The sequence below is a fragment of the Euprymna scolopes genome, chromosome 39 (genome assembly GCF_053919585.1).
Source record: "Euprymna scolopes isolate OS-2025 chromosome 39, ASM5391958v1, whole genome shotgun sequence".
Classification (NCBI taxonomy): Eukaryota; Metazoa; Mollusca; class Cephalopoda; order Sepiida; family Sepiolidae; genus Euprymna; species Euprymna scolopes.
The window spans coordinates 36,964,132-36,988,541 of record NC_136520.1 but is presented as its reverse complement, the minus strand read 5'-3'; the positions used below and the strand labels follow the sequence as shown (position 1 = coordinate 36,988,541).

Here is a 24,410-nt window from a genome sequence, read left to right as displayed (position 1 = left end):
CCACGCCCCCCACGTCCAGGGGGAAGGTTAGTTTGAGTGCCCTGTAGAGCCAGGGGTGCACGTACATGGGGATTCTGCCCTCACATTTGAAGAAAATGTTGGTCAGCGACGGATGGTCCCTGTCCACCAGCTGCTGGCCTGGGATCGCATCCTTCGCTGCCTTTATCATTGCCCACATTCCTTCTGTCCTAGCATCCTTGTTGACCCTAACAAACGTGGTCAACAAGGGAGCGTCCTTGAACTTTGTAGGATCTGCCACGTTGTCGCCTCCGACGTAGAAAAAGCTCTTAAGCTTATTGTACCGGACCTTCTGTTGTCCTTTGAGGTCCGGTGCTGGTTGGTGAGGGTCGGGTTCGCAAATCCTACCTCCTGGCAGGAAGGGGAGTTTTTTAGTCCGTTCAGTGCGGATTTTGGGAGTAGGGGAGGGGACCTCTTTTGATTGAGGGGGAGACGGGATGCTTGGAGAAGGGGTAGCCTGCACAGTTCCTTCGCTTTTGCTCCTATCACAGGATGAAGGGCGGGAAGGGTTTCTTGGGGCCTTTGTAGGAGAGGGGGAAGGTTGTTCTGGCTGCTGGGGTGGTGGGATAACAGGGGGCTCAGCCTGTGCTTTTGCGAGGGAGTCCTTCTCAGTCTCAGTGGCGGTAGGAGGGTTTGCGCGTGTCTTGCGGCTTTTCCTCCCCCTGGCCCTCCTGATTTCCGTCGCGCTTAAGGCCGTGGAAGCTATTGTTGTCTCTTCCTCCGCCTCTGACACGACCTCCTCCTCCTCCTCAGATTCTGGTAATTTCCTCTTATTTGAGGAGGAGGGTGTCTGCGTGTCCATGCTTTCCACCTCTGAAACTGGCTTGCTCTTTGGTTGGTCTTGGGACACTGTCTGCAGGGATGGCTGTTTGTTGGTCTTGCCTTTCTTTGCGACCGTCACCCATCCTGCTTGTGCCTCTGGAGGATTTGCGGCCGGCGCGGAAGCAGCGGCTTGGTTTGTTGTCTTGCTTGGTCCCGCTGCTTTTGTTGGGTTCTTTCCCCCATTCTTCTTTGGACAGTCTTTGGCCATGTGTCCTTGTTGTTGGCACAGCCAGCAATGGGGCTTCCTCCCTTCCACTATTAGGGAGAGTGTCCACTCTCCGAACTTGAGTGTGGCTGGGATGGCGTAGAATCCTGCCTTGTCCAGGACCATTTGCACTTTATAGTCCCCGGTCATGATATTTCTCAAACCGCGGACCGGGGTAACTTCCTCCACGTCCTCATACTGGCTGAGGATGGCCTCCAGTTGTTTGGCCTCCATGTAGCAGGGGACGTTTAGAGCAGAAACATTTGCTCTCCTTTTGTTCATATATATGGGTTGGAGTTTGATGTTCTTGCTCTGATTTTTGGGGTATCGCAATTAGAAATATTTGTGCTTATTTTCTGATAAAAAAAAAAAAAACGATTAATTTAATTTTTTTTTTTGTTTGTTTGATTTTGTTTAAAACTGCATTCTCTATTGCTAGTGCTAATGACCAAATGATATCTATTTATTGATTTTAAATTACCAGTAAAACTAAAATTGTTAGATCACCTTCACATACACAAGTGTTTTTACGTTTGTATTTTTTACACGTACAACAATCTATGCGCATATTACACGTTTTTAGAGTGATCCGAAAAAAAAAAAAAAAGAACACTATCTAAATATTAAGAGATTTTAAAATAATCAGAATCGGAAAACCAATTCAGTAGAACTCCGGGATACGGTAGCCCTAGGATAGTTTTTTTTTTTTTTTTTTCAGATTACAATGGGGAAGACGACATTTTTATGCCCCCTGGTTACGGTATTTACCCCTCACCTTACGGTGTTTTTTATAATGTTATTTGATTATACACATATGTATTATATACTGTACTGTATTTTGTTACTAATTTTTAATGCCATATCTCTGGGTTCTACTGTAATTGTATCAGAATTGAGAAAATTTTGGAATTGTCCCATTGCTAGAAGAAATATTGAGCTTTTTTATTTATTTATTTTTTTTTTTTTTTGAGAAAAGTTGGTAAAAATTTGTTTAGATAGTTCCATTATAGGAATTTTATGTGTGAATTTTAAATAGATTATTTAATTAACTATCACTTATCTATACACTAGTGGTACTTGTTCTCGGGATGTTGCCTGGAAGAATCAAAGGGCCCAACACTCATACTCTCACCCCTGCATAAATACTTTTGCCGACAGAGCTGCCCAGGCACTCTTTGCAGGTAAAAGTGTTCTTGCAGTAGGAGAAAATTAAATACCTTCCTTTTTCGTAATCTTTAGAAGCGAAAAGACTTACTATTTTACCAGTTAATTTATGTATGTGTTTGTACAGATACCATGTGAATGTGTTTGCAAAGGCAGTTAAACCGAAAAATACAAAATTAATCTATTTCTGTTCTCTTTCTCTTCTCGCTTCAGCTACAGGTTAAATAATATTGCTACTCTGTCGATATTAGATTTTGTTTATTCCAATGGTTCCAGGTATGACTTAAAAAAAACATCCAGTGGTGGGGCCTTATTTAGAGACAATGGGGAATGTGTAATTGCTCTTTAGTTACTATTGCTTCCAGGTTCACTTTGGCCCAAAGTGGTAACACCTGTTAAGGCATCTGGTGCTAGTAGATCAGGCTGTCTGAAGATACTCGCTTCCTGATCAAAAATACACCACACATTACAGGCAACTACTGGAGTCCGGCTGTGAATTTAATATATCCTTGACACTTCCTCCTTTTGAGGAAGCTGGTTCAACCTGCCTGTGGTGAATGCCGTATAACATGTGAATTAGATAGAAATGCAGAAAATTAAAAAATTCTGCAAGAACGTTCTTGTCAACCTAATGTCTTTGTTGGGATTGTGGTTGTTAGACAAGTGTTTATGCGTTGGTTGCAATATTTTTCAATATCCACGTAAATGTTTCATTTTAATTAAGAATAATCAGTGTGGCTAGGTATAATTGTACCACCAGTCATAGTATTCAAACCCTGGACCGAAATTACTTTTCACTTTTAGCTGACGTCTTTGTCCCATTAAGACGGCTTTTTCGAAGAAAAATTGATGGAAATGCCCAATGACCAGTGGAAGAGTCTAATAGTTAAATTTTTTTTTTTTTTTTTTTTTTTTTTTTTTTTAATTGGATTATACCATACCAATGGTTTCATGATGTACTGGTAATTATTTAATAACATGTTGAATTAGCCTTCAAAATATTGCATTTTCACTGCTGAAAAAAAATCATTATGGCCTTATTAGTCCATTTACTGGACATTATACATGTAACTGGGGAGCACTTGTGAATATAATATTCCTTTGACACTTTCTCCTTTAGAAGTCAATTCAACTCACCTGGGGTGAATATTGACTACACATGGTCTGGTTGCTTGTTTTTATGCTCCTAACTTATGGGGTGCGATATGGTAGGGGAAATAACAATTTTCACTTAGTGTAAATCAATACTGGTCTATAAAGAATGTTAGTAGGTTGAGAGAAGGTAATTAGTTGATGTGCAATAAGTCTGAAACCATGAAGATAAATGATAACTCAAATGTGAAGAAAGTATATCTGCATGTGTAAACATGCACTAGATGGTTGCATGTTTAGTAAGTTGCATAGTTGCACTGCATATGAATGACAGACTTCCTGCAAGTGAGAAATGTTTAGCTAAGATAAGAGAAATCACTTGAATTAGAAATATGATTTGGGATTGATGACCTAGAATTCGATTTGTCCATTCAAAGAAAAAAACAAAAAAATTTTTTTTTTTTCTTTTTTTCCAAAAATAATATCTGGCTAGATACAGCAACCTCTTTAGACAGTTTTTCATGGATGGATGAGGCACTTAACCCTCTGGGATTGGGGGAGGGAGGGGCTGCATTATTTCCTGCAGTGTGTCTTGGGCAAAAATAACCTGGTGGTGCCCATCTTTCTCCAGGCTCCCAAGCACATACAGCATTTGGTATTACCAAATGGTCACCCATCCAGTATTGACCAAGTTCAACGTTGCTCTTCATAGATTAGCTGCTGATTGTCTCTGAAGTAGTTCCAGAATATATATATATATATATATATATATATATATTCCAGCAGATGTGCAGGGAGGGCGGAGCGGCAGTTTGCATTTCTGAAGTATCACAGTAGGCTTTTATAGTGGCCCTCAGAAGCAGATATTCTGTTTGTGTTTGGTTGGATTTGTATTTTGATTTGCCCAGGCTAAGAATTCACATTTGCAAGTTTGTTATTCAGTAGAAGAAAACTAATATCATTGTAACTTCTAAAAGAAACTTTAGTTCTGGAGGGAGAATTCTTCAATTACAGCATCTACTGAAGGTAGATCAATCCTGCGACTGATGTTGGAATCCAGCAACAGCTTTGAACCAACACAAGTGGATAATCAATCTTTGCAGTGAACGCACACAAATTCATGTTCATAGATAGTAAAGTTATTGAGGTTGTTCAGAAGTTTTGTTATCTTGGTGATACCATTGGACCACATGGTGTGATTGCAAGAATTAGGAATGGATGAAACAAATTCAGGGAACTTCTATTACAAACCAGGGCTCTACATTGTGAGTGAAACAGTCACATTTGCAAGTGATTTTTCAAAGTGGCTACTAGAAATAATGAAACACTTATCTTTTGGCAATTGTATTTCTTTCACTGACAATCTTCCAAAACTTATTACTGAGTGAAACATCTTTTCAGCTTTGTTCATTTAATTTTAAAAAAAAAAAAAAAAAAAAGTTATTTAAACAATAAAAGTTTAATAGAATAATATACTTTTTTCTTTTTTTTTTTTTTTTTTTTTTTTTTTTTTAAACGAAGGCTGTTTTAAAAAAACATCTGAAGAAATTAGAATGTTTATATTTTCAAGTATCAACATAAAATTTGTATATTTAGAATTACACTTATTAAAAAAAATACAAAAACTTTATTCTGTACATAATCGTCACAGAACGAAGATGTCATATTCTAAAAATCATATGGGTTTGACTAGTAACTTTTCTATTTGGCTAGTAAATGAAAATATTTAGTTGTCGAAGATCAACTAAAGATAAATTTTTCCATAGAGTCCTGCAAACCAACAAAGCAAGCATTACCATTGTCAACTAAGGGAAAAATCTAATAAACATGTGTACAAAGTGTGATGTATTTAAGTGAAACCTGGCCAGAGATAAAAATATTAAAAAAAAAAAAAAAAAAAATGCCTTAATGAATCTTGCTTTCCTGCCTGCTGGAAAACTGCTTCTGTAGTACCAGTTTTCAAGAATTCTGGCAAAAGAACTGACCCAGTAAATTATCGCCCATTAGCCTCCTCCCACTTTTCGCCAGAATATTTGAGACAATAATTAACCAAGTTCTAGTCCATCACCTTACAGATGCTAAACTTCTGACTGACCAACAATATGGATTTAGACAAGCCCGTTCAACAGCAAATATCCTAACTGTAATCTCAGAACGTATATACCAGTCACTGGACAAAGCGGGGGAGGATAGAGCGGTAGCTCTAGATATATCTAAGGCTTTTGACAGGGTACGGCATGAAGGTCTTCTCAGGAAAACCAGATCATATGGTATCACTGGAAGAATACATAATTAAATCCTTCTTAGATAAGAGAAAAATCCAGGCTGTCCTCGACGGTCGTACATCTAAACAATATGATATAAATGCGGGAGTGCCTCGGGTCTTGGGACCTCTGTTATTCCTAATATTCATAAATGACCTCCCTGACAAAATTACCTGTGAGATGGGTATATATGCTGATGACACCACACTCTATAACAGACACGACAAGAAAACAAATGAACACATATCTAAAGAAATGGCAGAAACACTAGAGGATGATGTTCAATCTGTAGTGGAATGGGGACATAAATGGATGGTCACCTTCAATGCTGCCAAGACTAAACTTGTTTCCTTCAATAATTACAAGAAACCTTTTCTGCCACCAATAGCAATGGCCAATGACTCTTTATCTGAAAGTACATCCTTTAAACTCTTCAGCCTAACACTCTCAGGAAACATGAGTTGGAACAATTACATCGAGAGTATCGCCAGGACCGCTGCAAAGAAGGTAGGTTCTCTCTACCGTGCTAGAAAGATACTAATGCCCGAAAGTATCCTATACCTCTATAAGGCCACCATTCGCCCATGTATGGAGTATTGTCATATTTGGGCTGGTGCATCTACCACTAGTCTCTCGCTCCTAGACAAGGTTCAAAAGAGTCGCCAATCTGATAGGTCCTGAACTGTCATCTAAACTTCAGCCTCTGTCCCATCAACGAAATGTTGCATCCCTCTGCCTTTTCTAAAAGTACTTTAATGGTGAATGCTCTGACGAAGTGCAAGCACTTGTGCCCCATCGACATAAATACCCCCAATAAACCCGACAAGCAGCTAAATCCCACCCCTTCAGAGATCCCTAGATGTAAGAGAGCCTTCTACTCCAGTAGTTTCTTCCTCAGGACAGCTAGACTTTGGAATTCCCTTCCGGATCCCTGCTTCCCCAACTGTACTGACATGCAGAAGTTCAAGTGCAATGTGAACCGACATCTTGCTGCTTAACTCCCTACACAGTACCCCTGATGCTTATGTCCCTGATAGTAGCCCCTACAACAAAGTGGCAATGTGTTTGTTTGGGGTGAAAATGTAATTTAAAAAAAAAAAAAAAAAAATCAGGAAAATGCCAATATTTTCTAAAAGATAGGCTTAGATTTGATGACCTTAAAATCTGGATAGTATTGAAAAATGTGTGTAGAACCAGAAACTTCTGTGGTATGGTCACCTTGAAAGAATGGATGAGAATCCTTAGCTTAGTAGATGTAGATCAGTTTTGGTACCAAGTTGAGTGAAAGTGATAAAAATGAACTCAAAAGGAAGAGGGATAAAAAATCGATGCATATTATCTGGTGCTACCAAAATCAGGCTCCCAAAATACTGTCTTCCTGACAATTTTTTTTTTTTTTTCATTGTTGTATATGGAAGGGAACAGATCCCAGTAATTAGAGAAACGACGTCAATAGGTTTGAAAATAATCTATTATATAAATATCACCTGTCTGTTCAAATGTATGTATGTTTGTATGTCTGCATAAAAATTTTAACAGAGGCGACCGATTTTTACAAGATCAGTATTGTTTTGAAGCTCGACCCTTCGGACGACAAATATCGAAAAATTGGCTAAAAACAGTAATTCCTTCACCCTCAACTGGGTACTTTTCTACAGGAAGGAGTTGTTTTTTATGCCGATATTTTCGAATGTCATCCCCTCTTTTCAATTGACTAGCTTTAATTTAAACCTTCGCCATTTCTGGTTTGGCAATGGACGCAACAGCAAAGACATTACTTTTTTTTCTTTTTCTTTCTTTGTGATACAGGTTCGAGTCTGCCTGCCTTCCTGCTACCAGTTTTTTTTTTTTTTTTTTTTTTTTTTTCTCTCAACACAACCTCCAAACACCCAGGCAATGCCGGGCACCGAAGCTAGTATTTATTAAAGGAAAGAGCTAGAATTGAACCCAGTATTCAAGAGTTGAAAAGAATACATATTGCAATTTAGATACGATGATAGGAATGTGAAACGTTGTCCATTGTGTTAGGAATAACAATATAACTAGATGTCAGAGTTAGGAAAATGGACATCAAATTAAGGAATTTTCTCTGTGCTGCCAAAAAAACGTGTTGGAGACATATGTAAAAACAATGTAAAAAAATATTCACGTTGCTAAACACGTTCAGACATCACAAAGAAAGATAGTTTACAAAATATCCAGAAGTTAGGAATCGTTCAAAGAGAGAAGTCTGAGGGGAATTGAGGACAGTTAGTCGGAAGAGTGAGTTAGCCGAACCCTTTTCAAAAAGAATCAGAAAGGGAACAAGACAATGTAATTCTGCAAGGCAATTGAATCCCTGATTATCTCATCCAGTTGGAATAATAAATATCATTATCCGTAAGCCTTTTGTCTTCGTTTGCCATCCACCGAAAAGGTAATGTGATTTTTGTCTGTCGTCTTTGTAAACTTATATGAAACGCCCTCTAAAAGTGTAACTGTCTGTCCCCATCATCAATAACGAATTTCCTTCTGTGTTAAAAAGAACAGTCCACTCTCACTTCTATATCCCTTCTACTACAAATAATGAACTCGATAAATAATTGCCATCGTCATATACACCATTATATAAATGTCTCATCATCTGTTATGTCTCCAATATATACACCTGCTATTCAACATCATTTTCCTTTGCAAAACTCAATCATGTTCTGCAAAGTTAAAACAACAATTTTCTTCTACAAAACAATCAAACCAAACAAGATGAATAAATAATTGAAAATATAAAGAACTTGAAGCATAAAAACTTTGTCCATAAATTACTGACAGCATTAAATAGCCTGAAAAGGGTTGATACGCCATAAAACAAAACAACTAAACCAATGCATGTTAGCATGTAAAATCAATGTTAAACTAAATATAGTGATTGTTTTTCCTCTAAGTTACTGTCTAGCCACACTCAGGAGGTGATACAGTGAAACGGTTGTTTGTGAATAACTAAATTGAATCATTCAAAATATTTTTTTCCTTCTGTGTAAAATTTTATATGGTGTCCATTTTTGAATTGAGACTATTTAACAGTTAAATTGTTACCAGATTGGAAGTTAAAATTAGCGTACTGAAAACCAAATAAATGTTGAACAATTATCTTTGGTGTCTGGCATTTTGAAAAAAAAAAAAAAAAAAAAAAATGCCAACGTCCTGGGGTGGAGGGGATAACGGTTATTGCTTTTGTTTTATTCTTTCCATACAATGGATTGTCTGACTTAATTTTCGAGATGATTAAAAAAAAATTTTATTTTATTTTTATTTTTTTATTATATAATGTTTTAAAGGATATCCAATTTACTTTATTATTTTCAGAGGAATATCTATGAAAGAATTAGGAGTAATATAATTCTCAGTCTATTCCTTTCCTTTTATTGAAATTTTCCCACCAACAGTGAAAATTTAACACAGTAGTTAAAATAAAAGTGCTTTTGACTTCTGGGAGAGATCAGATATTTCACCATTAGTTTGCTTACTTAGAATAAAGCTGTGTAATGAAACCACTGACATGCATGTTGCAGCAGCAGCAGCATCTCATGTTTGCAAATGACCCAAGTTGAGCCGCAAGATGATATCACAACAAAGAAAAAGAAAAACAAAGATTTGGATTTCGGTGGCAGTGACTTGGAAGCACGTGTCAGTGCAAGAGAAACTTTTAAAAGTAGATGAAATCCAAACCGGTTGGACGATCATGTGCCTTGGGGCGAGTTGCAGACATATAGTAGCTGGTTGTACCTATTTACTATGCCTCCCCACGGGACAGAGTTAGACACCAGGGTCGTTTTTTAACGTGGAGAAAAGATACAAAAATAAAAATTGTCTCAGTCGTGAAGGATTTCTCCTCCACCAAAAGAGAACAAGAAATAGAAGTGCAGCATCTGAAGAACAGATACTACACTTTGATCTTGTCCCGAAGGCCAAGAAATTTAGTAGCTGGTTGTAGCTGCAAATTTGGAAACTGGTTATTGAGTCGAGAGAAACAAAGGGATGAGCTCACATTAGTACTGGTTTAGAAAATTGTGTTAGTGGCTTGGTGATAAAATGACCGTTAATAAATACCCTTTGTTTCAACTGAAAAAAAAAAGAAATTTTTTTTCCTTTGTTCCTTTACGACTGTCTTTGCATACGTGTTGGGTCCAAGTGAAACTGTAATCACCATGTTACAACTGTAGTGATTTTCCAAGCACAATGGGCCGGGTTTCTTACATCTCACAAATTATCACTCTACAATATATTACCCATAGTGGTTTTTATATCTGTAAATACACAGATGGCCCAGTAGCTCTGATTTATTTTCACAAAGTTTTCAAAATAATCTCAATAACCAATATGCGTTGTGTGTTTGTGTTATAGAAATCAATATGTTAAACATAACATTCAAATAAGTTTCATTAACGATTACATTTTTCGCAGAATCTAAAGACACTATTAAAAATTTCCTTTAATCTGGAGTCACTAGGAGGAATTATCGGTTAGGTCTATAAAATAACTGAAATATATTAAAACATAAAAACAAAATGCATTTTTTTTAAAGAGATCTTTTTCGTTTCATGAAACAAACAAACAAACAAAAAAAAATGAACAACTCTGTGAATAATGTATTTAGCAAAAGGGTTAAATATTTAAATAATATTGATATTTTTTTAATATGTAAAATAAAGAAATTAATAACTCTGATTACATTACTCTGCTCAAAAGTAACAATATTTTTTTATACCAATTCTTGTAAAATTATGATAGACATCATTTGGTATAAATTCAATACCAATGTCATATACTGTCCCAATTTTTATCCTTTTTTTGGTTGTGTAGTTATTTTCTTCACAACCACTCAAGTCTTTATGTACCCCCGCCATCTACTTTATCTTTTTCTATTTATTTAAACCTCATTTTTTGCCTGGTCCAAACCAGACACTTTTTTATATTTTGCAAGCTAACTCTCTAGTCTTTCTGGTTCAATGGGTCAACTACTTCCAAATTTCACTTTGAGTACATTTCATTTTTTATTTTTTTTATTTTTTCTTTTCTTTTTTCTGGTGCTGCCAGATACTGGCTTCTTGACCTAAAATACATCAAACATTGATGCTATTGTTTTTGTTTTTAACCTCCTTTTACAAAATTCAATCATATGCAAAATCAGAAACAATTTTCCTCTACAAAACAACTAAACCAAACACCATGAATAAATATTTGAAGAAAAAAGAGCTTGAAGCATAAAAAGTTTTCCAAAATTACTAGATTCTGCATTAAAGTGAAAAGGATTGATATGCCATAAAAACAAACCAACATTACTCTTTCTATCATTTCTCTTTTTTTCTTGCTTTCTCTCTGATTTTAAAGGTGTGATATTCAACAAATGAGATGATTTCACAGTGGTGTTAATAGGATCCCCCCACCCACCCATCATATCAAGTGTTTTATCAAAATTAAGATTCTCATATTTTGAGATGTGATTTCTTAGGCACTTGTTAAGCACAGGAATAAGCACCATACAGTGCACCATACATGCTGTGCTGTCTATACCCGAAGCACAACTTGGACTCTTATGATTTTAGAAGGTCCAACACTGACCTAAGTATCTTTTTCCATTATATAACGTGATAGCCTTTGTGTGTCTGTGTGTACAATTCTTCTAAAGCCTACATCACTGGACCAGCAATCATGACTAAACCTGGCATGATGGTTTCCGACCCAGCGATGGTGCACACCATTTTTCAAAGTTAAGATCAAGGTAATAGCCTATGTATAAATACTCTCCTGCAGCCCACACCACTGAACCAATTATGACCAAACCTGACTTGATGATAATCTCTGACCTAGAGATGTGCACGCTATTTTTCAAGGTCAAAGGTTAAGGTCGGGACTTTTCTGTACGCTTGGGTACCCACTTACAGCAAAGTTCCGCACAAAGCATGGATATCTTTGCTAGTATACCCGCAAATTTTTTTTGGTTCCCCCCCCCCCTCATTCTGATATTGATATTAAAAACTTGTTTCTTTTTAAAAATTCTTAAAACAAACTTTTTAATTTATTAAGACATGGATATGCGAAAGACGACATGAAGGTTAACTATTTCAAGACTGAATATTTGGTTTAAAGAGTTAAAATTTGATATATAGGATATTTAGACCTGTAGTACACTTCTGATTTGGTTTTTAGCTGACAAAATAACTAAGAGGTCAAAATTAAAAACAAAACAGTTGACCTTGGTAGGGTAAGTCAAATAAAACATTACACCTGCTGTTTCTTTTGCGTATGCTCAAAATTAAACATTTATAGCTCAAACTCACTTAATTTTTAACCTTTCATATCCATCTGTCTGTAGCTCAAATGGTAACAACGCTAGAGCGATAAACAACTAAGCCTAGATCGCTAAATATTCTGGTTTTAATTCCAATGGATGGTACTTTCTTTTTTTTTTTTAACTGTTGAAATCATTACTATATCATGGCTGATAATCAATAGAGAATTGGCTCTATAATAATAAATCTTCATGAATTAAAATATAATATTTATACATATTTTATGAACAGGCAACTCTGGACAGCCTGTTGGTAATTTATAGATACTATAGATTATTAATAGTGTTTTCATTTGAAAAAGATGGGCATTTTCTTTTATGTACAAAATCTGAAGTTAATTTAAAAAAAAAAAAAAAAAAAAAAAGGCAAAATGTGCTGTTAAGTTTATAGTTCAAATGCTCTGTTCGGACTCTTAAAATGTTAAATAGTCTGATTCTAAGTTTAGACTTTGAAAAAAAAAAAATCCCAAACAAGGCATATTACCACTTGATTATAAGGGACTACTATTTGGGATCATTTAACGAGATTGTGGGGAGTTGAGCAGTGAGGTGTCTGTTCACCTTACATTTAAATCTCTGCATGTCGGCACAGTCAGAGGAGCAGGAAATAGGGAGGAAATTCGAAAGTCTGGCAGTTCGAGGGAAGAAACTATTAAAGAAGGCTTTCAGGTATCTAAGTACCTCAACAATAAAAGGGTGGGATATTGCTCATTGGTTGGTTGGGAGTATGTATGTTGAGGGGTTGGGGATAAGTGCTATGAGTTCAGACTCCTAATTTGTTCAGACTCAACAGGAGAAAATGCAGCTCATTAACCAGATACTCATTATCAGCTCAAGAATAATTGAAATATCATGAATTTCAAAGATTGTTTTAGTGCAGGTATACTACTCTTCCTAGAAATGAAGGTGATATAACAATCTCTGGTATATACTATAAAAACTAGAAAAAGTCAATTGAAAAAAATCTTGAAGGTTGAAAGTTCAATTCTTAGAATAGTCGATCAAAATATACAATAACGAACTACTTAGGACTTTTATCCAGTTATAGCTGACGGAATGAGAGAGCATGCTACCCCAGTCAAGTAAATAAAGGATTCCATTCAAAATCTTGTCCAGATTCCTGAGTTTGTTTACTTGTCTCCCTACGAGGGTAGAGTTAGACATGAGGTCAGTTTTTAATGGGGAGGGGGGACCAGGTCCCAAAAAAGGGGCACTCTGTCAGTAACAAAAATAAAAAATGTATCGGTCAAGAAGGATTTCTTCTTCTTTAACCGAGACCAAAAAATGAATGCAGCATCCGAAGAACAGATACTACACTTTGATTTTGATTCCCGAGTTAGACAGAAACATTCCAGAGTTCGACAAGATACACCTAAAGAAGGGCGGAGGCTACATCGACCAAAACGTTGTGAAAATGATAAAGATAAGAACAGTAATCCAAAGAATCCAAATATTACAAATAATCAAACTTAGTCTAAAAAAATTCAGAAATATAATGGGCTTAGTGTATAGTGGTCAAGATCTGTCAAAGGGCTGTTAAATCAATTTCCCTGGTAACTTTGGGAAACATGAATCCATTTCTCCCCTTCTTCCTAACCTTTCTTAAAATAGGGTAGACAAGACACTTAAGCCTTAGAGCAATTTATTTATCTAGAGGAAAAACATTTCTAAAATGTTTTAAATTATCATTGGCTTGTCCGAGAATTTCTTAAGGTTATCTTGGACTTCTCCCTGCCACTGGATTTAAAGTAATATCCCAATTAAGAGAAGTACATCTCAACCAAAGAAGTTATTTCATATGTTCTTCGTTTTGTATCTAGAATCTTATGAACAAACTGTACTTCCCTGGTGATGCTCAAGATGCTGTGAAATCCTTTTAGTTTTTTTTAATTTTTTATTCATTTGCACATTTTAAAAGCTTCTAAAGAAAAATAAGAAAATTTTAGTTGTGAGGCAGACAATTTTTATATTCTTCAATAAAGAGTTATTTCCCTTGTCAACTTTTATTTTTCTCTTCATAATTAAAGAGTTTTCTTATCAGTTGTTCAGCAGGGATTAGATAATTTTTAGAACAAACTATAGTTAAATACATCATTAGCATTATACAACAATATCAAATAAAAATGAGTTAGTTGGAATCAAAGTTTAAGTCTAACTTTGAAAATCTCACACGATAACTTCATATGTTAGATGGCCTCGTTTCATTAAACTTTTCTTATATGCATGCTTCTTTGTTGCTTTAATCTTCTCAAATCATTAAAAATTATTTATATACAAATAAATTAACGGATCCCTGGCGCAGTAGTTAGAGTACTTGGAAAATTCAATTGTAAAAGTGATGTCCTCCTAAAGGTTGAAGGTTCAATTCTTGATGTGGTTGATCGAAAAATACAATTGCGAATTACTTGGGACCTCTACCAAGTCATGGTTGATGGAGCAAAAGTATGCTACCCCCTTTGAGTAAATAAGGATTTCGTTTGAAATTCCATCCGACAGAAACATTCCCAAGTTTGACAAGATACACCTGAAGGTCGGAGATTACATCGACTGAAATGTTGTGAAAATCACACTCGAGACGAACAGTAGTCCCATGAATTCAAATAATACAAATAAACAATTCTCATCGCAAAAATTCAAAAATGCATTATTTTTTATAAGTTATTAATTTTTTTTTTCTTTTAATTTCAGTGAGAAAGCTGCTGCATCTCCAATCAGACATCGTCGCATCACGGATCTTCCTATGCCGCCCGTGGTGGATGATCCAGAGCCGGAATTTGAAGCAGAAAATGAAACTCAAGAGCTTGTACATAAACCTTCGTCTCTTGATTTGGAAATGATGGAAATGAAGAACAGAATGGACTCCAACTGCTCATCAGCTCCAAAACTAAAGCGGCCAAAGTAAGTGTCTATTCTACAGTATATCAAACCCTATTCAACTTAAGTCTGAAAAACACAAATTGTAAACCTTTCATTGAATGCTAGTTGCTATTTTGACAATTGCAATATCACCTGTCAAAAAATACAACAATCAACCCATCACTGATCAGGTTAACTTTACTGTACAAGTGCAGTAACTGGCCAATTAGAGCATATGATCTTTTTATATATATATATATATATATATAGTAACCTTGTCTGTCTGGGGAACGGTCTCTAGATAACTCTTCTGCTAATTTTTGGTCTCTAGACTTGAAACTTAATATATAGGAGATTTGGATCTGTGGGACAAATTCAACATGAAAAGGATACACATTAAGTTGACTTATGCCAGCTAAGTCTCAAATTGTCAATTGTCTCTTTTTTTCTGGCTAAAAACCAAATCAAATCTGTTCTACAGGTTCATATTCAGTTTTAAGTCTATAGACCAAAAATTGACAGTTTGGTAGAGACTGTTCTGCACATAAGGTCATTTATATTATATATTTGCTTTTCACAAAAGTTTTAAATGATCTGTAAATTTTTTTGTCAAATGATTCTTTATCAATATTTAATTTATTGGTTTTTCTACTGAAGAAAAGATTTACTTTTTAAAAATCCATGAATTAAAGGATTTCATAAATTACTTAGTTGCAATATCTCTACTATGATATGAAAGTTACTTCGTGTGTGAGTTCACTCCTTATGGACTCGAAAATGGCTGGAACGATTTTTATGAAATATTACAGGAAGGTATTTTATGTGCCTGGCAGTGTTCTTGGATAGATTTTATATAGAAATATTGTCAATAAGTATCGATAATTAAAATAATCCAATGAAAGAAGGAACAGGCAAAGTTAAGACCTTACACAGCCTAAGATCACAAGTGCATTTAAGAAGTTTTATTACCACAAGTCGAAAAGCCCGACATAAAATCAACAGTAGGTTCTTTGCATGACAGGGCCGCTTCGAGATGAATGTTTCTATTTAGAGCATAACTGAAGCATGGTACTTGACTTTTGCATTTTAAACTTTAATTTAAACCATTCTATATAAAAAATAATTTTATAAAATCAACAGTAGGTTCTTTTTTCATTCTTTTTTTTTCTTTTCTTTTTTCTTTTTTTTTTCTTTTCTTTTTTCTTTTCTTTTTTCTTTTCTTTTTTCTTTTCTTTTTTCTTTTTTTTTTTCTTTTTTTTTCTTTTTTTTTCTTTTTTTTTTTTTTTTTTTTTTTTTATTGCATTTTCACCCCAAACAAGCACATTGCCACTTTGTTGTAGGGGCTACTATCAGGGACATAAGCATAAGGGGTACTGTGCAGGGAGTGTGGCAGCAAGCTGTCGGTTCACGTTACACTTGAACTTCTGCATGTCAGTACAGTTGGGGAAGCAGGGACCCGGAAGGGAATTCCAAAGTCTAGCTGTTCTGGGGTAGAAACTACTGGAGTAGAAGGCTCTCTTACATCTAGGGATTTCTACTGTGAAGGAGTGGGATTTAGCTGCTTGTCGTGTTTGTTGAGGGTATTTACGTCGAGGGGCACAAGTGCTTGCAGTTAGTCAGAGCATTCACCATTAAAGGCAGAGGGATGCAACGTTTCGTCGATGGGACAGAAGCTGAAGTTTAGATGACAGTTCAGGACCTATCAGATTGGCGACTCTCTTTTGAACCTTATCCAGGAGTGAGAGACTAGTGGCAGATGCACCAGCCCAAATATGACAACAATACTCCATACATGGGTAAATAGTGACCTTATAGAGATATAGGATACTTTCGGGCGTTAGTATCTTTCTACAGTGCAATGTAGACTACAATGTATTATGTGGACTAAGTCACTGCAGGGAAGCATGTGAAGCTTCCTCTCAGTGCACCGTAATGGGTCCCCAACTAGAGCAGGCAATGAATCGATTTGATTGAGAAATGGTTGATTTCACCAATTTCGATGGCAATAAAAATATTGGAGTGTGAAATATTTCACACTCAAATATTTTTAGTATAAAATTTTAAAGTATAGAAGTTTACTTTTGTTTTATTAGTTTCTTTTATATATATATATATACTAGAAGAATACACATCTCAGGAGAGCTAAAATTGATTCTACAAAAAGATTGTACATCGAAAAACATGAATAGGTTTAGGGCTTCTAAAATTGTTTGCAAGATCCCGTGGATAAAGTGCTTGGTAAAAGTCAGTTATGAGTGATGATCTTCTGGGAGTTGAAGGCTCGATCCGCAGTGAGAGTCATACTCAGAATACAATTGCGACTTACCCTGTTATCTGATTTCTATACTGTTATGGCTGATGGAATGAGATCTCCCCCTCCCTTCCGATTAAAAAGTTTCATTCAAAATTGAGTTTGACAGAAAGATTCAGAGCTTGACAAAATACATTTGAAGAAGATTGAAGATTACATCAACTGAAAATGACACAACATAATCACATTGACCTGCCGGTTCTTGTTAAGTGATTAAACCAAAATTCCGTTCTATTAAGAAGTTGATGTTTCAGGTGCCTATCATAGTAGATATTAAGAAGTGAGTAAAAATGACAGCTATCATCATTTTAGGAGTTTTTTTTTTTTTTTTTTTTTTTAATTAAATATAAGTAGAAGCACCTTAAAATCAACTAACAAGTTGTAAAAACTTTTTTTTTTTTTTTTTAAATATTTAAGGCTACTTGGCATTTCCTGGAAATTAATAAAGACCTCTTCATACTTCTTCTCTCTGCTATGATCCCCCATATTATTTTTATTCTTGTTTTTCATTTCTGTAATTTTCATATTTTAATTGGTTCAGAGGAAATAATTTTGAAACTATAGATTTACTTGTGATGGCAATCACTTAGAGTGGGTTGAGCTAGCTCTAAGTGAATTCGCCACATCGCAAGTCAAAGTAATCCAATCAAGTTTGTCTGTTGCTGAATAGTCAGCATACTTCAGCCATTTCGACATGGATCAAACTTTATAATTTAATTTGAGCCAAAAACAAATGCTAAGGGGTCAAAGTTACAAAAAAAAAAATTGACCTCTGCCTTCTCTACAAAATTACTCAGCCAATTTTTGGTCTAAACATTTGAAATTTTACATAAAGTGTATTCAGACATAGAACAAGCTTTTTAATCGTTTTTTTTTTTTTTGCAGAAATTTGGCTGCCAAGAGGTCAAAGATTTGACCTTTGCGGTCTCTAGCAAACTATTAAGCCAATTTTGGGCCTGAACATTTTAAATTTTACATAGTATTCAGACATGCAGCAAGCTTTTTTAATCAGTTTTTAGGCAAAAATTTTGCTGCCAAGAGGTCAGAGTTGAAAGAGTTGACCTTTGCAAGCTCTACCAAATTCCTCCACCAATTTGGGTCTAAACACTTGAAATTTTAAATGTAGGTTACTTGGAAATGGGTCAAACATTAATTTGATTTGAGCCCAAAACAAATGTTAAGGGGTTAAAATTGGGGTCTATATAAAAAAAAAATTTGACCTTTGCTGTCTCTACCAACTTTTCTTTATGGTAGTTAAGGAAGCCTATTATATAGAAAGGCATGGTACATATGCAGACTTTTTAATATATACATATGCACATAAAGTTATGAACAGTACATAGGGCCCAAAGCAAAGCTGGGCTGAACTGCTAGTATATCTATAAAAGTGAAATTGTCTGTGTGTGTGTGTGTGTACACATTTCCTTACCAAACTACTCTGTCAATTTTCAGTCTACAGACTCGAGATTTGACATAAGGGGTATTGAGATTTGGGAAATCTTTTTAATCGGTTTTTGGCCAGAGATTTGGCTGTCAAGAGGTCAAAGTTCGACAATTTAACCTTTGAAAACCCTACCAAACTCCTCCGCCAATTTTAGATTTAAACACTTGAAATTTTAGATGTAGGTTATTTGGACATGGATCAAACCTTTTGATTTGAGCCCAAAACAAATGTTAAGGGGTCAAAATTGGGGTCAGTTTGACCTCTGCGGACTCTACCAAATTACTCAATTTTTAGTCTAAACATTTGAAATTTTACATAAAGTCCATTCAGACACAGGGCAAGCTTTTTCAATCAGTTTTTGGGCAAAAATTTGGCTGCCAAGAGGTCAAAGTTAAAAGAGTTGACCTTTGAAGACTCTACCAAACTCCTCAGCCAATTTTGGGTCTAAACAGTTGAAATTTTAGATGTAGGTTACCTGGACAAGCGTCAAACTTTTTAATATATATACATATGTACATAAAGTTATGAACAGTACATAGGGGCCGAGCAAAGCCGGATTGAACTGATAAATAATATAAATTAATTACCAAAACGTAATTGAGGTGATATTGGGACAAAATATAAATTGTTTGTATATCTTTGCTAGTTTTTGTACTGAAAGGCAGAAAATACAATTGTTTTTATGTAATTGAATATTAATTCACAGTTAATGTCTTAATTGGTTTTACTTATTTAAAAAAAAATGTTTTTTTATTTTTCAGAATTTGTTTGAATAGACGATATAATGAAAGACATAAAGGTGATTGGGGTGAACGGTGTGTTGATGTATTCCGAAAAATTTGTCAGATCGGTGAGGGAACATATGGACAGGTGTACAAAGCTGAGGATACATTTACAGGTGAGATTTGATTACCTGCATTTCTTGCTCACTTTTTTTATTTTTAATTTTTTTTTTTATGCAACACATTTTCATTGGTTTCACTACCAAAAAAAAAAAAAAAAAATGGAGGTAATGCCCATTATTGCAGCGTTCTCATCATGCCCTGAATACTCATACTTAAGAACTTTTTTTAAAGAGGGAAAACTGGCATTTTGAACCAACGTTTATACTAATGGTTTAATCAAGTTCTGAAAGAGGGCACAATGAAAATACTGCAATAATGCTATAACCCGTTCACCGGCTGAGACTCCTAGTGCCTTTCCCTGATCCCTTTTGGCTACTTTCCTCACCGCTCTCATCATGTTGTATGAATGTAAAGATTCTGTTGTTGGCATTGGTTTCCCTGATATTTTTCTAGTCAGAATTCTTTCTAGAAAAACATAGGGTACTTATGGGATGGACCACATAAAGATTGCCAACATCATAAGTGAAGTGATTTTTGTGGAATGAACTGGATTCAAACTTGGAACACCTAGGTCATCAGTCTGTGCCATTGGCCATTTGACCACTATCACCTCCCACCCTGGTTGGTGATACTCGCTGAATGACAGCGTGATGCTGAGAAAATGTTTGTAATGTTGAGAAATTATAATGATACTTGGTTTCTCTACCAAATGACAGGCTTGTAATGAAGATAAAAATATCTTTCAACCTAATACAAGCAGTCCGTTTGATTAAGTTCCTGAATGTAGCCAAAATCCGTATGAAATAAAACAGCTACAGTTAAACCGAACGTAAATGTTCAGTTTAGGGGCCATAGGCATATGTTTCAATCAACATACCCCACTAATCTCCTGTCTTCTTTGGTTAGAATATTTATAGATATCACTATCAAACAGCCTTTTTTTTTTTTTTTTTTTTTTTTGCCTAGACAAGAAAGTCACTGTATAGGTCTGAAGGCCACTTGCGAATAAGGGTTAATGAATGTCAGGTGGTTGGTAAGACGACACCGTAATGATCGGGGGTGGTAGTGGAAATTAAGTAGAATTTGATTATTTACGAGGACGGTTCAACAAGAACTTGTTTACATTGGACTTGAAAATGACCATATTGTAGTCAGCTGCAAAGGTGGGCAGTTCTATGGGTGATTAGCTATTTTATTACTGGACATAAAAACTGTGTTTGTTATCTGAAGTATGATTTAGAGTGTCTGATCTTCTAGTATGAACCTCTTTTTTGCTGTGAAGACTAAAGCTTAAACAATTCAGGAAGGGTGTAGGGGAGTTAGATGACTTCAGTTTATCAAAGAATGACTTCCTGTCTCTTTCCTACCACAAGCTTTTTTTTTTTTTTTTTTAGTTATTTTTGCAATGCCCTTTCCATACATATACGTAAAATGAATATTGTATCTGAAAGCATCTGCTCATTATTAAGTTAGAACACTTTGTTAGAATATTTTTGCCATACTAAGAAGATGTGATCACAAAAATTTGGATGATTACATTTATAACCATGCTTGATAAGAATAAATCAAGATGCTAGAATTGCTTTATAAAATCTACTGAACCCTTTTGAATTCTTCAGTGATAGCTTTCCCTTTCGACATGAAAAAGTCTGCTATGTTATGCTTATGTTGCCTCTTTGTAAAATGTTTTTTGCTTGGGACAGCTACATTTTTCTATTATGAGAATGGCTCTAGACTAAAGGCACCTACTTTTGTGCTTACGTGGGGCTCTACTGACAGGTTTATCTTTATTTGATCTTTGACAATTAAATATTTTTGTTCACTAGCCAAATCGCCAAGTTACTAATCAAAATCATGATTTTTGGAATATGACATCTTTGTTCTGTGATGAGTTTGTACATCATAAAGATTTTTTTTTAATTTTTTTTAATTTAAAATATATTTTTTTAACCAGCCTTCATTTAAAAAAATTTTTTTTTTAAATTATATTGTTCTATTAAACTTTTATTGTTTAAATAATTTGACTTGTATTTTTTCTTTGTTAGTTTTATTAAAAAAAAAAAAAAAAAAAAAAAAAAGATTGAAAAGACATTTTTCACTCGGTAACAAATTTTGAATTTTTTTAAAATAAAACACAATCAGCAAAAGATAAGCGTTTTATTATTTCTAGTCACCGCTTGAAAAACCACTCCTAACATAAAGCCCTGTTATCTCTTGTTTTTGTAAACCAGTCTAATTTAACAGAGTTGATATAAATGCTAACAAATTAATGCAATAATTGTCATATTTCAGGTGAACTTGTTGCTTTGAAAAAGGTCCGATTAGAAAATGAGAAAGAAGGTTTTCCAATAACAGCTGTACGAGAAATCAAGATTCTTCGACAGCTGAACCATCCAAACATTGTGAATCTGAAAGAGATTGTCACTGATAAACAGGATGCCTTAGATTTTAGGAAAGATAAAGGTGAGTATGTTTTACTTGCAAGTGTGATAACACCAATTCATTTGGACAAGTTAAATATGCAACGGAATTAATACAGCAGTAAACTTTTTTTTCATTTTTTTTTTTTTTCTCTCTAGATTATGGGAAAAGTTCAAAATTCTAAAAATACGATACATGATAATAATAAAAAAGAGGAACTGATAATGAAAACCAGGCGTTCAATTAATTTCAGTCACATTGTTACTCCCTATTCAAGTTAAAAATATATATATATACTATCAGGTCGCCTGGGTGACATTACCTGGGTGTAAAATGTGCTTAAATATATTTTAATTAATGCAAATTTTATATTTATAGAGCCAATTCTCATTGATAATTATATTGTACCTAATATTTTGTAGCGATTTAAATAAAATAAATAAATATAACTTGTGTGCCATCAGTTAGAATCGAAACCAAAACATATAGTTCTCCAGCCTTATCCATTAGCGTGTGACCTAAAGCCATACGTATACAAAAATTAATGTTTAACCTATAACTTTTAATCAATGCATGCGCAGAAAAAAAAACAAAAAAAAAACGGGTATAGTTGATTTTCTATTGTCAATGCGAAGAAAAAAAAAACAACCAAAAAAACTCAACTTTATAGGTATATAGATATATGACCCTAAAAAGAAAATTATTTCTTATCTGGTGTTTTACTAATTATGTACAACAAATTAAGGTATGATAAAGAACTGCTTCTGCTTTATGTGATATTTAAACTTGACATTTGAGCAACTGTGGATTCTGATGTCAAAAGCAAGAAGCAACCGATTTTAATTTTGATAGACTGCCATGCTCCACCCCCTCCCCAAAATCTTTGTAAAAAAAATTTAAATTTTTATTTTCCATTGTGATTTTCTGAGGATTAAATAATTTGTCAATATTATTTTTTATTGTCAATTTCTGGTGTGTCGGGGAGGGGGCTTTAGTGTAAAAACTAGACACTTTCTATAAAGAAAACATTTACTGATTTTAAAAAAGTAAACAAATATTTTTCTTTTATTTAAGAGAACTTTTTTTTTTTTATAATTTATTCATTTTTTTTTTTTTTTTTTTTAATATATTTTTCAAGTTAGAAAATAAAAAAAATTGGCCAAAATTATTAGCCAAAAAAGAAACAACAGAAAGAATTTGTCATGCCTTAATACCATACAAATCAGCAGGCACAGTTGTCTTGTTTTAAATTTAATATGCCTAAATAGTAACATCAAAATCATTAAAAAAAAAAAAAAAAGGTAGAGAGTTTTTCCTAGTTATTATATGTAATTACATAACAGAATTATCCTGTGCATAATCCTTTTATTTAATTTTTCTGATAACTTGTTTCTTATAATATTTCTGAATTTTTTTTGGGAAATGAGGATTATTATAATCCTCACCACGTATAATAATACTTGGTTATTATTAGTATAATAATACTTGGATTCTTGCATAAATAAGTAGATAAAATACTTGATGAAATTCAGTTGTAAAAAAGTTACATTCCTGAAGATTCAAAGATCAAAGGCCGACACTAAAAACACAATTGTGAGTTACTTATAGCTGGCAGAACAAGAGCATTCTGTCTCCATGGATTAAAGGGTTCCATTTAAAATTCAGTGCAGATTCCTGAGTTTTGACAGAAAAATTTCTGAGTTCAACAAGATACACCTGAAGAAGGTCTGAGGTTACATCAGTGAAAATGTTATGAAAATAATATTCAGGCTGAGAACAAAATAGGTTGTTATTTGTTGAATTATCTAAGTTGAATAACTTGAGCATCTCACGAGTTAAATTTCACACTTGTAAAAGTTTGTTCAAATGAATAAATAGATAAGAGTACATGTAGGGTTAAGGTTTTAAGCATGAAAAAGAAAATAAATTTATTTCTTTATTTATTTACTTTTTTTTTTCTATTTTAGGTGCCTTTTACCTCGTATTTGAATATATGGATCATGATTTAATGGGATTATTAGAGTCCGGACTGGTTCATTTCAATCAGGATCACGTTGCGTCTTTCACAAAGCAGCTTCTTGATGGCTTGAATTATTGTCACAAGAAAGACTTTCTACACAGAGACATCAAATGTTCAAACATCTTACTTAATAACAGGTGAGCTTTTTATCTGTTCATTTACGGATGGGAATAATTTGTTATAAAAGAAAATTAGGCGCTTGTACACTATTGGGACGAAATTTCAGAAATCGTAAAACTGAATTTCATATGAAAATAATGGTATCTACATATTTCTCATGTTTTTAAGATTGTATTAAAAAATTGCGAAAATCGATGCGGTAGAAAATTATTTATTAAAGAAAATAAAAATGGAATTTGATGAAAATGATCGTAAAACACAGAGTTCAAAAGGGAGGTAATTTTCCGTTTTGATTTAAAACAAGATGGCGGAAAATTTTCACCTGCTAACACAAAGTTTTGTTAAATTATTCAGTAATATTAGAATAATTTTGACTGCATAATTTGGAAGCTACCATTGTAACTTATTGGAATTGACAAAAGAATAAGTTGAGACCATTGTTTTTTATCTGAAAACTTCATTTATCGACTATAAAATCTCATCCCAATTCTGTAGAAGTG

At 34.3% G+C, this 24,410-nt stretch overlaps 1 protein-coding gene across 3 annotated transcripts in view; it reads left to right on the top strand.

Moving 5' to 3' along the window:
- The window catches only part of LOC145263751 (uncharacterized), a 209,758-nt gene that overhangs the window by 137,118 nt on the left and 48,230 nt on the right, over positions 1-24,410 (top strand). For all 3 annotated transcript variants that reach the window (XM_080120769.1, XM_080120770.1, XM_080120768.1), the window contains exons 3-6: positions 14,582-14,791; positions 19,266-19,402; positions 21,642-21,812; positions 23,738-23,927. In XM_080120769.1, the coding sequence (XP_079976895.1) occupies positions 14,582-14,791; positions 19,266-19,402; positions 21,642-21,812; positions 23,738-23,927 (708 nt within the window). The remainder of the gene's footprint in view (positions 1-14,581; positions 14,792-19,265; positions 19,403-21,641; positions 21,813-23,737; positions 23,928-24,410) is intronic.